At 36.8% G+C, this 17385-nt stretch overlaps 1 protein-coding gene across 2 annotated transcripts in view; it reads right to left on the minus strand.

Annotated features, from left to right (window-relative positions):
• ift74 (intraflagellar transport 74) overlaps positions 1–17385 on the minus strand; it is a 73489-nt gene that overhangs the window by 38981 nt on the left and 17123 nt on the right. For both annotated transcript variants that reach the window (XM_042510810.2, XM_042510808.2), the window contains exons 10-15: positions 17271–17333; positions 16332–16475; positions 15626–15666; positions 15100–15179; positions 13895–13948; positions 10655–10752 (exon numbers count right to left, since the gene is read on the minus strand). In XM_042510810.2, the coding sequence (XP_042366744.2) occupies positions 10655–10752; positions 13895–13948; positions 15100–15179; positions 15626–15666; positions 16332–16475; positions 17271–17333 (480 nt within the window). The remainder of the gene's footprint in view (positions 1–10654; positions 10753–13894; positions 13949–15099; positions 15180–15625; positions 15667–16331; positions 16476–17270; positions 17334–17385) is intronic.

Genomic DNA, 17385 nt, shown 5'->3' on the forward strand with positions numbered 1-17385 from the left:
ATGCTGTTTTAAAGTGTTTTTAGCTGTTTTTGAGACGTGGCATATTTTGACATTTTTGCCATACTATAGCCTTGCCTTTTCTGTCATTTTTTCAACATGCATTTTCTTGGTGTTTTTGACCGTTTTTGCAACATTCTATGCCATGGCGTCTCTGGCACGCTATTTTATGCTGTTTTAAAGTGTTTTTAGCTGTTTTTGAGACGTGGCATATTTTGACATTTTTGCCATACTATAGCCTTGCCTTTTCGGTCATTTTTTCAACATGCATTTTCTTGGTGTTTTTGACCGTTTTTGCAACATACTATGCTATGGCATGTCTTGGCACAGTATTTCATGCTGTTTTGAGGTGTTTTTAGCTGTTTTTGAGACGTGGCATATTTTGACATTTTTGCCATACTATAGCCTTGCCTTTTCGGTCATTTTTTCAACATGCATTTTCTTGGTGTTTTTGCCTGTTTTTGCAACATAAAATGCTATGGCGTGTCTTGGCACGCTATTTCATGCTGTTTTGAAGTGTTTTTAGCTGTTTTTGGGACATGTCATATTTTGACATTTTTGCCATACTATAGCCTTGCCTTTTCGGTCATTTTTTTGACGTGTATTTTTTTGGTGTTTTCGCCTGTTTTTGCAACATTCTATGCTATGGCATCTCTTGGCATGCTATTTTATGCTGTTTTAAAGTGTTTTTAGCTGTTTTTGAGACGTGGCATCTTTTGACATTTTGCCATACTATAGCCTTGCCTTTTCTGTCATTTTTCAACATGCATTTTCTTGGTGTTTTGACCTGTTTTGCTACATTCTATGCCATGGCGTCTCTTGGCATGCTATTTTATGCTGTTTTAAAGTGTTTTCAGCTGTTTTTGGGACATGTCATATTTTGACATTTTCGCCATACTATAGCCTTGCCTTTTCTGTCATTTTTTCAACATGCATTTTCTTGGTGTTTTTGACCATTTTTGCAACATTCTATGCCATGGCGTCTCTTGGCATGCTATTTTATGCTGTTTTAAAGTGTTTTCAGCTGTTTTTGGGACATGTCATATTTTGACATTTTTGCCATACTATAGCCTTGCCTTTTCGGTCATTTTTTCAACATGCATTTTCTTGGTGTTTTTGACCTTTTTTTCAACATTCTATGCTATGGCATCTCTTGGCATGCTATTTTATGCTGTTTTGAAGTGTTTTTAGCTGTTTTTGGGACATGTCATATTTTGACATTTTTGCCATACTATAGCCTTGCCTTTTCTGTCATTTTTTCAACATGCATTTTCTTGGTGTTTTTGCCTGTTTTTGCAACATAAAATGCTATGGCGTGTCTTGGCACGCTATTTCATGCTGTTTTGAAGTGTTTTTAGCTGTTTTTGGGACATGTCATATTTTGACATTTTTGCCATACTATAGCCTTGCCTTTTCGGTCATTTTTTTGACATGCATTTTTTTGGTGTTTTCGCCTGTTTTTGCAACATTCTATGCTATGGCATCTCTTGGCATGCTATTTTATGCTGTTTTAAAGTGTTTTTAGCTGTTTTTGAGACGTGGCATATTTTGACATTTTCGCCATACTATAGCCTTGCCTTTTCGGTCATTTTTTCAACATGCATTTTCTTGGTGTTTTTGCCTGTTTTTGCAACATTCTATGCTATGGCATCTCTTGGCACGCTATTTTATGCTGTTTTAAAGTGTTTTTAGCTGTTTTTGAGACGTGGCATATTTTGACATTTTTGCCATACTATAGCCTTGCCTTTTCGGTCATTTTTTCAACATGCATTTTCTTGGTGTTTTTGACCGTTTTTGCAACATTCTATGCCATGGCGTCTCTTGGCACGCTATTTCATGCTGTTTTGAAGTGTTTTTAGCTGTTTTTGGGACATGTCATATTTTGACATTTTTGCCATACTATAGCCTTGCCTTTTCTGTCATTTTTTCAACATGCATTTTCTTGGTGTTTTTGACCGTTTTTGCAACATTCTATGCCATGGCGTCTCTTGGCATGCTATTTTATGCTGTTTTAAAGTGTTTTCAGCTGTTTTTGGGACATGTCATATTTTGACATTTTCGCCATACTATAGCCTTGCCTTTTCGGTCATTTTTTCAACATGCATTTTCTTGGTGTTTTTGCCTGTTATTGCAACATAAAATGCTATGGCGTGTCTTGGCACGCTATTTCATGCTGTCTTAAAGTGTTTTTAGGTATTTTTGAGATGTGTCATATTTTGACATTTTTGCCATACTATAGCCTTGCCTTTTCAGACATTTTTTTGATGTGTATTTTTTTGGTGTTTTTGCCTGTTTTTGCAACATTCTATGCTATGGCGTGTCTTGGCACGCTATTTCATGCTGTTTTGAAGTGTTTTTAGCTGTTTTTGGGACATGTCATATTTTGACATTTTTGCCATACTATAGCCTTGCCTTTTCGGTCATTTTTTTGACGTGTATTTTTTTGGTGTTCTCGCCTGTTTTTGCAACATAAAATGCTATGGCATCTCTTGGCACGCTATTTTATGCTGTTTTAAAGTGTTTTTAGCTGTTTTTGGGACATGTCATATTTTGACATTTTTGCCATACTATAGCCTTGCCTTTTCGGTCATTTTTTCAACATGCATTTTCTTGGTGTTTTTGACCGTTTTTGCAACATAAAATGCTATGGCGTGTCTTGGCACGCTATTTCATGCTGTTTTGAAGTGTTTTTAGCTGTTTTTGGGACATGTCATATTTTGACATTTTTGCCATACTATAGCCTTGCCTTTTCGGTCATTTTTTTGACATGCATTTTCTTGGTGTTTTTGACCGTTTTTGCAACATTCTATGCTATGGCATCTCTTGGCACACTATTTTATGCTGTCTTAAAGTGTTTTTAGGTATTTTTGAGATGTGTCATATTTTGACATTTTTGCCATACTATAGCCTTGCCTTTTCAGACATTTTTTTGACGTGTATTTTTTTGGTGTTTTTGCCTGTTTTTGCAACATACTATGCCATGGCGTTTCTTGGCACGCTATTTAATGCTGTTTTGAGGTGTTTTTAGCTGTTTTTGGGACATGTCATATTTTGACCGTTTTGCCATACTATAGCCTTGCCTTTTCTGTCATTTTTTTGACATCCATTTTCTTGGTGTTTTTGCCTGTTTTTGCAACATACAATGCTATGGTGTGTGTTGGCACACTATTTCATGCTATTTTAAAGTGTTTTCAGCTGTTTTTGGGACATGTCATATTTTGACATTTTTGCCATACTATAGCCTTGCCTTTTCGGTCATTTTTTCAACATGCATTTTCTTGGTGTTTTTGACCGTTTTTGCAACATTCTATGCCATGGCGTTTCTTGGCACACTATTTAATGCTGTTTTGAGGTGTTTTTAGCTGTTTTTGGGACATGTCATATTTTGACATTTTTGCCATACTATAGCCTTGCCTTTTCAGACATTTTTTGACACCCATTTTGTTGGTGTTTTTGACCCTTTTTGCAACATTCTATGCCATGGAGTCTCTTGGCATGCTATTTTATGCTGTTTTAAAGTGTTTTTAGCTGTTTTTGAGACGTGGCATATTTTGACATTTTTGCCATACTATAGCCTTGCCTTTTCGGTCATTTTTTCAACATGTATTTTCTTGGTGTTTTTGACTGTTTTTGGAACATTCTATGCTATGGCATCTCTTGGCACGCTACTTTATGCTGTTTTAAAGTGTTTTTAGCTGTTTTTGGGACATGTCATATTTTGACATTTTTGCCATACTATAGCCTTGCCTTTTCGGTCATTTTTTTGACACCCATTTTCTTGGTGTTTTTGACCGTTTTTGCAACATTCTATGCCATGGCGTCTCTTGGCATGCTATTTTATGCTGTTTTAAAGTGTTTTTAGCTGTTTTTGAGACGTGGCATATTTTGACGTTTTTGCCATAAATATAGCCTTGCCTTTTCTGTCATTTTTTTGACATCCATTTTCTTGGTGTTTTTGCCTGTTTTTGCAACATACAATGCTATGGTGTGTGTTGGCACACTATTTCATGCTGTTTTGAAGTGTTTTTAGCTGTTTTTGGGACATGTCATATTTTGACATTTTTGCCATACTATAGCCTTGCCTTTTCGGTCATTTTTTCAACATGCATTTTCTTGGTGTTTTTGACCGTTTTTGCAACATTCTATGCCATGGCGTTTCTTGGCACACTATTTAATGCTGTTTTGAGGTGTTTTTAGCTGTTTTTGGGACATGTCATATTTTGACATTTTTGCCATACTATAGCCTTGCCTTTTCAGACATTTTTTGACACCCATTTTCTTGGTGTTTTTGCCTGTTTTTGCAACATTCTATGCCATGGCGTCTCTTGGCACGCTATTTTATGCTGTTTTAAAGTGTTTTTAGCTGTTTTTGAGACGTGGCATATTTTGACATTTTTGCCATACTATAGCCTTGCCTTTTCGGTCATTTTTTCAACATGTATTTTCTTGGTGTTTTTAACTGTTTTTGCAACATTCTATGCTATGGCATCTCTTGGCACGCTATTTTATGCTGTTTTAAAGTGTTTTTAGCTGTTTTTGGGACATGTCATATTTTGACATTTTTGCCATACTATAGCCTTGCCTTTTCGGTCATTTTTTTGACACCCATTTTCTTGGTGTTTTTGACCGTTTTTGCAACATTCTATGCCATGGCGTCTCTTGGCATGCTATTTTATGCTGTTTTAAAGTGTTTTTAGCTGTTTTTGAGACGTGGCATCTTTTGACATTTTTGCCATACTATAGCCTTGCCTTTTCGGTCATTTTTTTGACATCCATTTTCTTGGTGTTTTTGCCTGTTTTTGCAACATTCTATGCTATGGCATCTCTTGGCACGCTATTTCATGCTGTTTTGAAGTGTTTTTAGCTGTTTTTGAGACGTGGCATATTTTGACATTTTTGCCATACTATAGCCTTGCCTTTTCTGTCATTTTTTTGACATCCATTTTCTTGGTGTTTTTGCCTGTTTTTGCAACATAAAATGCTATGGTGTGTGTTGGCACACTATTTCATGCTGTTTTGAGGTGTTTTTAGCTGTTTTTGAGACGTGGCATATTTTGACATTTTTGCCATACTATAGCCTTGCCTTTTCGGTCATTTTTTTGACGTGTATTTGTTTGGTGTTTTCGCCTGTTTTTGCAACATTCTATGCTATGGCATCCCTTGGCACGCTATTTTATGCTGTTTTCAAGTGTTTTTAGCTGTTTTTGAGACGTGGCATATTTTGACATTTTTGCCATACTATAGCCTTGCCTTTTCGGTCATTTTTTCAACATGCATTTTCTTGGTGTTTTTGCCTGTTATTGCAACATAAAATGCTATGGCGTGTCTTGGCACGCTATTTCATGCTGTTTTGAAGTGTTTTTAGCTGTTTTTGGGACATGTCATATTTTGACATTTTTGCCATACTATAGCCTTGCCTTTTCGGTCATTTTTTCAACATGCATTTTCTTGGTGTTTTTGACCGTTTTTGCAACATTCTATGCCATGGCGTTTCTTGGCACACTATTTAATGCTGTTTTGAGGTGTTTTTAGCTGTTTTTGGGACATGTCATATTTTGACATTTTTGCCATACTATAGCCTTGCCTTTTCAGACATTTTTTGACACCCATTTTCTTGGTGTTTTTGCCTGTTTTTGCAACATTCTATGCCATGGCGTCTCTTGGCACGCTATTTTATGCTGTTTTAAAGTGTTTTTAGCTGTTTTTGAGACGTGGCATATTTTGACATTTTTGCCATACTATAGCCTTGCCTTTTCGGTCATTTTTTCAACATGTATTTTCTTGGTGTTTTTGACTGTTTTTGCAACATTCTATGCTATGGCATCTCTTGGCACGCTATTTTATGCTGTTTTAAAGTGTTTTTAGCTGTTTTTGGGACGTGGCATATTTTGACATTTTTGCCATACTATAGCCTTGCCTTTTCGGTCATTTTTTCAACATGTATTTTCTTGGTGTTTTTGACTGTTTTTGCAACATTCTATGCTATGGCATCTCTTGGCACGCTATTTTATGCTGTTTTAAAGTGTTTTTAGCTGTTTTTGGGACATGTCATATTTTGACATTTTTGCCATACTATAGCCTTGCCTTTTCGGTCATTTTTTTGACACCCATTTTCTTGGTGTTTTTGACCGTTTTTGCAACATTCTATGCCATGCCGTCTCTTGGCATGCTATTTTATGCTGTTTTAAAGTGTTTTTAGCTGTTTTTGAGACGTGGCATATTTTGACATTTTTGCCATACTATAGCCTTGCCTTTTCTGTCATTTTTTTGACATCCATTTTCTTGGTGTTTTTGCCTGTTTTTGCAACATACAATGTTATGGTGTGTGTTGGCACACTATTTCATGCTGTTTTGAAGTGTTTTTAGCTGTTTTTGGGACATGTCATATTTTGACATTTTTGCCATACTATAGCCTTGCCTTTTCGGTCATTTTTTCAACATGCATTTTCTTGGTGTTTTTGACCGTTTTTGCAACATTCTATGCCATGGCGTTTCTTGGCACACTATTTCATGCTGTTTTGAGGTGTTTTTAGCTGTTTTTGGGACATGTCATATTTTGACATTTTTGCCATACTATAGCCTTGCCTTTTCAGACATTTTTTGACACCCATTTTCTTGGTGTTTTTGACCCTTTTTGCAACATTCTATGCCATGGCGTCTCTTGGCACGCTATTTTATGCTGTTTTAAAGTGTTTTTAGCTGTTTTTGAGACGTGGCATATTTTGACATTTTTGCCATACTATAGCCTTGCCTTTTCGGTCATTTTTTCAACATGCATTTTCTTGGTGTTTTTGCCTGTTTTTGCAACATTCTATGCCATGGCGTTTCTTGGCATGCTATTTAATGCTGTTTTGAGGTGTTTTTAGCTGTTTTTGGGACATGTCATATTTTGACATTTTTGCCATACTATAGCCTTGCCTTTTCGGTCATTTTTTCAACATGTATTTTCTTGGTGTTTTTGACCGTTTTTGCAACATTCTATGCCATGGCGTCTCTTGGCATGCTATTTTATGCTGTTTTAAAGTGCTTTCAGCTGTTTTTGGGACATGTCATATTTTGACATTTTTGCCATACTATAGCCTTGCCTTTTCTGTCATTTTTTCAACATGTATTTTCTTGGTGTTTTTGCCTGTTTTTGCAACATACAATGCTATGGCGTCTCTTGGCACGCTATTTTATGCTGTTTTAAAGTGTTTTTAGCTGTTTTTGAGACGTGGCATATTTTGACATTTTTGCCATACTATAGCCTTGCCTTTTCAGACATTTTTTTGACGTGTATTTTTTTGGTGTTTTTGCCTGTTTTTGCAACATACTATGCTATGGCATGTCTTGGCACAGTATTTCATGCTGTTTTGAAGTGTTTTTAGCTGTTTTTGAGATGTGTCATATTTTGACATTTTTGCCATACTATAGCCTTGCCTTTTCAGTAATTTTTTTCAACATGCCTTTTTTGTGTCCGTGCTTGTTTTTGCAACATTCTATGCCATGCTGTGTCTTGGCACAGTGTTCTATGCTGTTTTGAGGTGTTTTCAGCTGTTTTTGGGACATGTCATATTTTGACATTTTTGCCATACTATAGCCTTGTCTCTTCAGTAATTTTTTTTGAATACCTTATAATGTGGTTTTTGACCGTTTTTGCAACATTCTATGCTATGGTGTGTCTCGGCACGCAATTTCCTGTTTTTGGGACATGTCATATTTTGACATTTTCAGACATACTATAGCCTTGCCTTTTCAGTCATTTTTTCGACATGCATTATCATGAGGTGTTTCTTGTGATGTTTGGTCGGTATACTATCGAACGACATGCGTAACTTTCCAGTTTTTGTGATTTTTGGACAACATGCTATATACTATGGCGTTTTCTGTGATTTTTGGATGACATACTATACCATGGCATTTTTTTATTACTACTACATACTATACAAGGGTGTTTTGTGATTGTTTTTGGAAAACATGGTATACTATGGCATTTATGGTAGACATACTTTACTAGGGCGTTTTTTTTATTATATTTTGGACGACATACTATGTTATGACATTTTTTTAACAACATACTATACAAGGGTGTGTATATAACAGAGTATACTGTGGCATTTAATGAACGACATACTATACTTTGCCGTTTTTTTATTATTTTTGGACATTACTATGGCATTATTAGAAGACATACTATACTATGGCATTTTTTGCCATTTGTTGACAACATACTACACTATGGCGTTGATGGTGTTTTGGAAGACAAACTATACTAGAGTATTTTACATGATTTTTGGAGGATAAACTATACTATGGGTTTTTTAATGCTATTTTGGATGACAAGTATATTTTCATGCATTGGAGGACATGGTATCGTGTGACTTTTTCAAGCTATTTTGGACAACATGCGATACTATGAGATTTTTGTCATTTTGTATGACAAGCAATATTATGTTTTTTATGCAGTTGTGGACTACATGCTATACTATGACTTTTTCATATAGTTTGGATGCGGTATAGTATGATATTTTTATGCCATTTCAGACAGCATGTGATACTATGACTTTTTCAATAGTACTTTTGACAAGATACTATATGATGACTATTTTCATTCAGTTTTGGAATTTACAATGAGGTTTTCATGTTTTTTTGGACCATGTCATACTAGGATTTTCTGCTGTTTTGGATGACATGCTATATTACGACTTTTTTAATGCAATTTTGGACAACATGCTATAATGTTACTTTTTCCATGCCACTCAGTACGAGCATACTGTACTATGACTTTTTCATGCTATTTTAGAGGACATGGACTTTAAATGCTATGTTGGGTGAAATGCTATACAATGACTTTTTGCTAATATGAAAGACAGGATATGAAGTTTTTTTGCTATCTTAGACAACACGTTGTAGTATGATTTTTTTATGCTGTTTTGGACGACATGCTATCTATTACTTTTTAAAGGTATTAAATGGCATGCTACGCTCTGCCATTTTTTGACACATTATACTGTAAAATGTTTAGACATACAAAGACATTTTTTGTCATTCTATGTTATGAGTTTTTTATGCTATTTGGCGACATGCTATACACTGAATTTTTCCAGCTCTTTTGGTCGACATGTTACACTATGAATCTTTAATGCTATTTTTGAAGACATACTATACTATGATTTTTTTTTTTATTCTTTTATTTTGGATGACATGCTTGTCTGTGATGTTTTTATGCTATTTAGGATGACATACTTTAAATACTTACGAAACTAAGCACAAAAAGTAAGGAAATTTGTGTATGGTACATTATTTCTTTGTTGTAACAATGCTTCTTAGAAATAAATCTTATATCTTTGGAAACCCTGTTTATTTCCCTTTTAAATGGCGCCACATTTGTAAGGAACATGCATTTGTGGGATGAGCAGCAGAGCTAAGTATGTGGGTTGCGCCCATGAAAAATTTGCCCAATCTTCTCTGTCAATGCCAAACAGCTTTTCTTGTTGTTGCTATTGACTCTTGTTTTGAGCTTCTGGTACCCCCAGGTGCTGACAATCAGGTGCCACTTAGGAACCGCAGGCAGTCTTTTACAGATTTGCAGTCAAGGTTTGCAGGATGATATGGCTGACAGCTTTCTGCCCAGACAATCCGGAACAGACTGCACGCAGCCAATCTCCGGTCTCATAGGGCTGCCAGGAGGCCTGACCTCAACTCCACTGAACACTTGTGGGATCAGCTTGGGCGTGCTGTTCATGCCAGAGTGACCAACACAACCACGTTGGCTGACTTGCGACAAATGCTGGTTGAAAAAGCGGATGACATCTTACAGCAATGTGTGGACCAGGCTGGTGACCTGCATGGGGAGGAGGCGCCAGGCTGTTATGGCTGTGTATGGTTCTTCCACACACTACTGAGGCTCCTGTTTGTTAAATGAATAATTGTTGAATTGCCAATACGTACTGTTTCTTCAAACTTCAATTGTCCAATCCACCAAACAACACCAAACAAGAGTCAATAGCAGAATAAGTTGTTTGGCATTGATAGAGAAGATAGGGCAAATTTTTCATGGGCGCAACCCATATACTCAGCCCTGCTGCTCATCCCATAAAATGCATGTTCCTTATAAATGTGGGGCCATATAAAAGGGAAATAAACAGGCTTTCCAATGGTTTAAGATGTATTGCCAAGAAGCATTGTTAAAACAAAGAAACAAATTTCCTTACTTTTTGTGCTATGTTTCTATACTTTTTCATGCCATTTTTGGCAAAATCCTATACTTTTTCTTTTACTTACTTCTATTTTTAGTAAGTATGACATTTTTATACGTTTTTGGATGACATGCCATACTGACTATTTAATGCCATTTTTTTATTGGTATACTATACTACGCCATTTTTATGACATATCATACTGACATTTTTAATATATTAAACTATGACATTTTTATGACACTATGACTTTTCTGTGATTTTTTTGTAACATTTTTGTGAAATACAATACAATTTTTTTTGACACTTTACTATGATTTCTTCATGACATACTGTTGTATGACTTTTTTTTGACACACCATAGTGTTACATTTTTTAAATCACACACTATACTATTTATGACATAATTTACATTCCCTCTTTGGTACTTTCATTGCCCCCTCTATCTTCCCCTCTCCACCTCTCCCCTTTCTACTTACTCTGCTGCAGTGTTCCAGGAGGGAGACGATGTTCTCCTGGGTCTGTGTCATCTTGTCTTGTTCTTGCGCCCAGACCTCCTCAAATGACTCCAGGTACCCTGGAACAAAGGGAGAAATTAAAGAAGGTATTGTTTATAGCTGCAAGAAGTTATACTTAACAAATATTTTATCATGTCGATATACTCAGTATGCTTACATGCACAGTTTAATTGAGCTACAGCTATAGCTCAATTAGACCATTTAATTGGACTACTCTCCTTGTCCCAGTATACAAGCACCAGGGAGAATTAATTTGTTGATGGAAGTATGTTTGACTCTGCCACAGCGAGTGGGGCTATGTCCTCTTCCAGCTAAATGCTATAAACCTGTATTATTTGAACAGTCTATGATATAGACCAGACCACTGCATCATGTACATACAGTCATGGAAAAAATTATTAGACCACCCTTGTTTTCTTCAATTTCTTGTTCATTCTAATATCTGGTACCACTAAACGTATAATACAATGAACACAACAAAAAATGCAGCTGGTCACATAATACTTTATGTCCTATTTGACATTCTTAAGCTTAATTGATTCCCAGGGTATATAAGAGGCCATTTCATGTCACAAGCAGCACTGCACATGCAAAGGCCTAGAGTGGTTTCCTGCTTACATTCAAGCCGTAGCACAACTCAGAAGTTGTCAGCTCTCACATAATGCCTAAAACAAAAGAATTATGTGAAGCCACAAAGGCAGCCATCTTGGCACTGCTGGAAATTGGCATGAGTGAGAGACAGGTAGCGAAAAAACTGAAGATCTCCAAGACAGCCGTTCATTACAACAAAAAAAAACAAGCTGAACATGGCACTACCAAATTGCTACCTGGCCGTGGCAGGAAACGTCTTTCTACCCCACGAGATGACCGTGCACTCATCCGTTCCTGTGTCAGGAATCGTTGTCAGACCTCCAGGGACCTTAAAAATGAGTGGGCACTGTCGAGAAATGTGACTTGTTCGGCAAGGACAGTTCGAAACCGACTTGTTGAAGCTGGTTTGAAGTCACACAGAGCACGCAAGAAGCCCTTCATCAATGAAAGGCAGAGGAAGGCCCGGTTACTCTTTGCTCGAGACCACAAGGATTGGACTGTTGATGATTGGGCTAAGGTTCTCTTCAGTGATGAATCCAATTTTGAATTGATGCCCACTCCAGCCAACTTACTGGTTAGGAGGAAGCCTGAAGCTTACAACCCAGACTGTCTTGCCCCTACAGTAAAACATGGGGTGGATCAGTCATGATCTGGGGTTGTTTCAGTCTGAGTGGAACAGGGCAAATGCAATTGTGTGAAGGCCGAATGAACCAGGTCATGTACAGGACTACCCTTGAAAACAGTCTTCTTCCATCAGCTGGAAAACTCTTTCCTGCCTCGAATGACTGGATTTTCCAACAAGACAATGCCCCTTGCCACACGGCAAGGTCAGTTAAAGCCTGGATGGAGAACCACAACATTCGCACCATGCCTTGGCCTGCTCAATCACCAGATCTTAATCCAATTGAAAACCTGTGGAAAATCATCAAACTCAAAATGGAGAACCACAAGCCCAAAAACAAAGAAAATTTGTTTGAATTTGTCCAACAGGAATGGGCTGCTGTGACAGCAGAACAATGTCAGAAGCTGGTGGAGAGCATGCCAAGACGCATGGCTGCAGTCATCAAAAACAATGGTTATGCAATCAAGTATTAACTCTTGTGTGTATCATGTGTTTAAAGCAAACAGAAAAGAAAACATGGAATGCTTAAAAGTAGTGTTTTTGGCGGTACAATGCCATAGCTATTGATGTAAGAATTTAAGTAATTTTGGTTATTATCAAGAAAACCATGGAAAATGAATAGTTCTTAGTTCTTAAATTAAACTCTCATGAGCTATTTTTGTTGTTATCATTATAATTGTCCAAACAAATGTACCTTTAGTTGAGCCAGGCATTAAAATTAACAAGAAATTGAAGAAAACAAGGGTGGTCTAATAATTTTTTCCATGACTGTATAATCAAATGGTGCTGAGCAAACTCTTCCTTAACGGATTAGTTTTAAGCCTCCTAAAAAATAATTTATGTCAGTTAAAATGTAGCCTATGTTATATTTAGAATATTTTCACTGCTTTACCTTTCCCTTACCGACAGGGATTTGAAGCCATTATATCAAAAACACCAGTCATTTTCCTCTACTACTGCCTCCATTGGCTGTTGTGGAAGGTAAAGAGGAGCAAATATTCAAATATTTGTAAACTTAAACTGGTATTGATTTTTTTTAGGTGTAAGTATGTGTGTGTTTAAGTATGTTTTGCTGTGGCCCCACCCAAAGCAGTACATCACTTAGCTTTCTGTGCCAGTGTTATAGGGCTGTACTTTATTTATCAGAGGAGGGGGTGGCTGGGCTGTGACTTTTTTTTTAACATTTAAAATAAATACAAAAATAGAACTTTTTCAAGTTGTATATCCCACAACTAAGCCAAAAATTAAAAACAAAAACCTCTCCTCAGTGCTTACATTATTGTAATGCCTACAGCACCCCTTCCCCCCTCAAAACAGTCCCTATCACTTACCACCAAAGGAGGCTGGTGTGGCGACCAGGAGCATGCAGAGAGTACCTAGTCTAGTTAAAGTCTGACTACAGTGTGCACATAACAGAATAGCTTGACATCAAATTATCGGAGTGTGTAGTGATTTCGAGAAATTCGATTTAGTCCGAGTTCAGTCAGACTAACAGGTTTACATGTATTTTAGAAGTCCCGTTTCAGCCAGTCGAACACAACACTTCTATGTGAAGGATTTAAAAATATCTTGTCTTTGGCAACTCCTGGTGGTAGCTTCCAGAAGGGCATTGATAGTGTGTGCTTCCATATATGTATTTGGGTCATCTTTCATATTACTGGATTTGCGAAACCATTCTTAAAACAATGACAAAACCTGCAAATACACCGATAGCAATAATGCAATTGCGATGACTAGATATGATTTACAGTAACTGGATAATGTCATGACAATAACCTCCTATTGCTGTGCTATTATATCTTCAACAGTTAGGACACTTTCTCAGAGACTATTTTCTAACCCTTGGTTTTGCAAAATAAATGGAAACATCAATTTTCATTGTCACAATAGTGAGACATTATTGATATCAGGTCTGAGTAAATAATTCTATAGTTTCTGTCATTATCAAACTCAGGTTGGTCATCTTAATCTTCAAATACTAAACTCACGGTCAATTTCCTCCTCTTTCTTCTTCAGCTCTTTGTATTTCTGCTGACACTCCCCTTATGGACAGAAACAAAACAACTATTAGTTTAGCAGGCAGTCATTATATCATTATTAAACAGTTAAAAGGTGCATACTATATCTGGTAGCACTGTCATAAAAGTAGTGTGTAGGAGTTAAGTAATATGTCCAAGTAAAGGACAAAGATGGGCATTTTTTTATCATATCATACACCAATCAATTCATTTGGAAAACAATCGGCAGATTAATTGCTAATGAAAATGACAACTTTCAGCTCTTGATATATTAAAAAAAAGAGAGATTGACAGTCTCTGGTGCAGTTTATAGTGTCACACTAGGGGTCAGATGTATAATACTGTGTAGATTCTAAAACTGTGTGTACAAAGACATACATGTATTATTTTTGTCAAATTTATGAAGTAGCACATCTGCATGTTTATAAATCTAAGTCACATTGGTACTGGAGATGCGCACAAGTTTTATTTCCACATACACTATTAGTCATAAGTGGATGTAGAAAAGCATCTAACAACCCATTTGCATAATCAGTATTTGAGCCTGTTCCATCAGTAATTAGACCTAGAAAAGAAGTGCGGCTGTGACAGTGTGGCTGTGGACATTTGTAGCATCCATATAACTAATACATCACATCTCTGCAAACCATCATCGTGATAAAATTTTAGTTATTGTTCTTATTTAACATTAAAAGGATGATTATGGTGCTCATATTGAGACTGACTTCAAGTGCTTCATAATTAGAATAATATGACCCTTGACAGGTAGATGATGGCTCAAATGTATATTTAAAGAAATTCATGACTGAAAATGTACTCTATAAATGTGCCTTTAATGGACTTTTTACGGAGCATGTGGTGACTGCAATAATAATAACATAATGTCTGAGATTGGCAAACAACCTAAAAACAATGTTTCCTGTCTCTTAACTCATATTTGATCATGATTTCTCCTGCAGCCATCTGAAGAATGTGCGAGGTGCGCTGCACTTCCTCCTCTGTAAATACCAGTTTATGTGAGGGAAAACACATGGTTTCAGTGTGTGTGCATAATTTACACATCTGGCCCTTAATTAGTTTCCACTATACGATGGCTTTCAATGCAGTTTTTCAAAAGCATATATCAAGATGAAAGATTGTAAAATGAGAAGTTGAAAGCAGCAATCGAGTGTTACCCTGAGCTTCCTCTGAGTCCTGCTCCAGTTGTCGGATCTCCTCTGTGATCTGACCCATCCTCTCCCTGATCTCTGTAAGTCTCAACACACAAACACACACATCATTACACAAATGCAAAATGGGTTTACAATTTATAAGCGACAGTGAGATCAAAGGTCACAGGCTGAGTGAAGCAAAACATATATAAACTCTTCATGAACCTCTAACTTCCAAATGGATCCTTTTAAGAGAGGAGCAAATTATTTGAACCATCAAAACTGTTTTGATATCTTCTGGCAAAATATGCTGCAGATGGAGATGCTGCAAACTTAATTCATTTCATTTGGCTTCATGCCAGAAATTTATTAATTTTTTTTAACAAAAACTGAGATTTTAAGTTGTGTGTCACAGTGCCCACCATCTGGTTGGGGTTTTATGTTTGGACTTCTAATTAAAGTAAGAAATACATTTGAATAAAAAAAGAAAATGATACCTGACAATGCAGGAAAGTCTCATTGGCACATTGTGTTTGATATGAATACATACTGTCTCTCCATGCTGGCCATTTCCTGGTTGTCCTCCTTAACCTGAAATATAAAACAGCAATCCTTTGTTTTTACTAAGTCAAACTCTTAAATCAGTCAAATGAAAGAAATCACTAAAGATATTCAGTCTGAGGTCCTGCAGTCAATGTGTTGATGTTGCACTGCCTTCCTCGTTTGTTAGTATTAACCCTTTAAAAAGACCCTTTAAGATCGACATCAGTTTTCTGTGATGTGTTCAAATGCTTTTTACAAGGTATTTAACCTTTTGAAACGTGAGCAAACTGACTAGTTGGTTGATGTCGGTTTGATTTCTTTGATGGGGAAAAAAAGTCAATGACCAAACTGGCACAAATTTTCCAAAAACTTTCAAAAAAGTAAAAGTTGACAACAGAATAACCTTAATATTAGTTGGAAAAAGGGAGGGGGGTGTGTCAGCCCACATTTTAAAGGGTTAACTCAGCCATTCCATTTCCCTGACCTAACCTCTAGTGTCAGTCTGTCTACATTAAGTCACTGATGTTGAATTTGTCATTTTAAACTTTGTTTAGTTTGAAATGTGTCTAGTTACTGAAGCCTTCAAAAACATCAAAGTTTTTTAAATTTTTGCTGCTTGTTTTAACTGGATGAAACATTTTTGCCTCTTATTGTCTGTAGTTTTATGTTCTTGACTAACATTCAGCCGTTTTCTGTCTGGTTGTGAAGCGAACCTGATTTAGAAGTTGGTCTCTCTGCTCCTGTGGAGAGCTGAGGCTCTTTTGCTCAGCCTCCATGGCGTCACGCTTCGCCTCCAGCGCCGACAGAGTCTCATGAAGCCGAACCACTTCCTGCTTTATGTGCGAGTGGGACAGCTCCTGCACACAGGAGAATGGAAGAACAATTTATACTTTTACTACTGCTGATACTACTGTAACCACTACAGCTGGACGTTACTGCTGCTGCTACAGCAGTTACCATTACAACACACACTTTCACTGAAAGTCTGTTTGCATTTCCTTTTTTTGCTTTTGCCTTTATTGGACAAAGGAAAGCTTAGGAGTGAAAAGGGGAGAGAGAGGGGATGACAAGGGCCGAGGCCAGAATCAAACTCGCAGCGGCGAGGACATAAATGGGCCTGCTCTACCAAGTGAGGTACTTGGCGTCCCATTTACTTTACTTAACATGCATTTTCCTCTTCCTCTTCTTTTTCACTGTCTGTTTTCCCTTCCCTTCCTCTTTTCCACGCTTCATCTCCTCCCTCCTGGGGTATCTGCAGGCCTTGGAAAGTCTCAAAATGCATTCATTTAGATTCCCTAAAAAACAGCCTCAGGTCTTAAAATGTCTGAAATTATATTTTCAAGGGTCGTGATTATTTTTTCTAAACGTTGGTAGTAACATTAATTAGAAATTGTTTTAATGCAACCTTACTAGAAAATCTCTGTTGTTCTACATCTTTGACCTTATCTAAAAATCACATATGGACCTATGGATAGACATATGAACATATGGATTAATACGTTATTATTCTTTATTGGTTAATCTGTCCATCTAGGTCATATTAAAGATTAATTAATCTTAAATTTAAGTTGAACCCTGCAGAAACCACCCTTCTTTCCTTCTGTACATTAACCCTTCCTTGATCTTAGCCCCATCTTTTTAGCCCGACTCACAGCGTCGTAGTCCTCCTTCCTGGTTAGAAGAATGTCCAGCTCCTCCTGGAGAACAGCAAGTTCCTATAAAACAAAACATAAGGAGGCAAGGAGAAGATGAAGAAAGTAGATAAAC

This window comes from Plectropomus leopardus, chromosome 21 (genome assembly GCF_026936395.1).
Source record: "Plectropomus leopardus strain MGB_pleo_1.0 chromosome 21, ASM2693639v1, whole genome shotgun sequence".
In the NCBI taxonomy this organism is placed as follows: Eukaryota; Metazoa; Chordata; class Actinopteri; order Perciformes; family Serranidae; genus Plectropomus; species Plectropomus leopardus.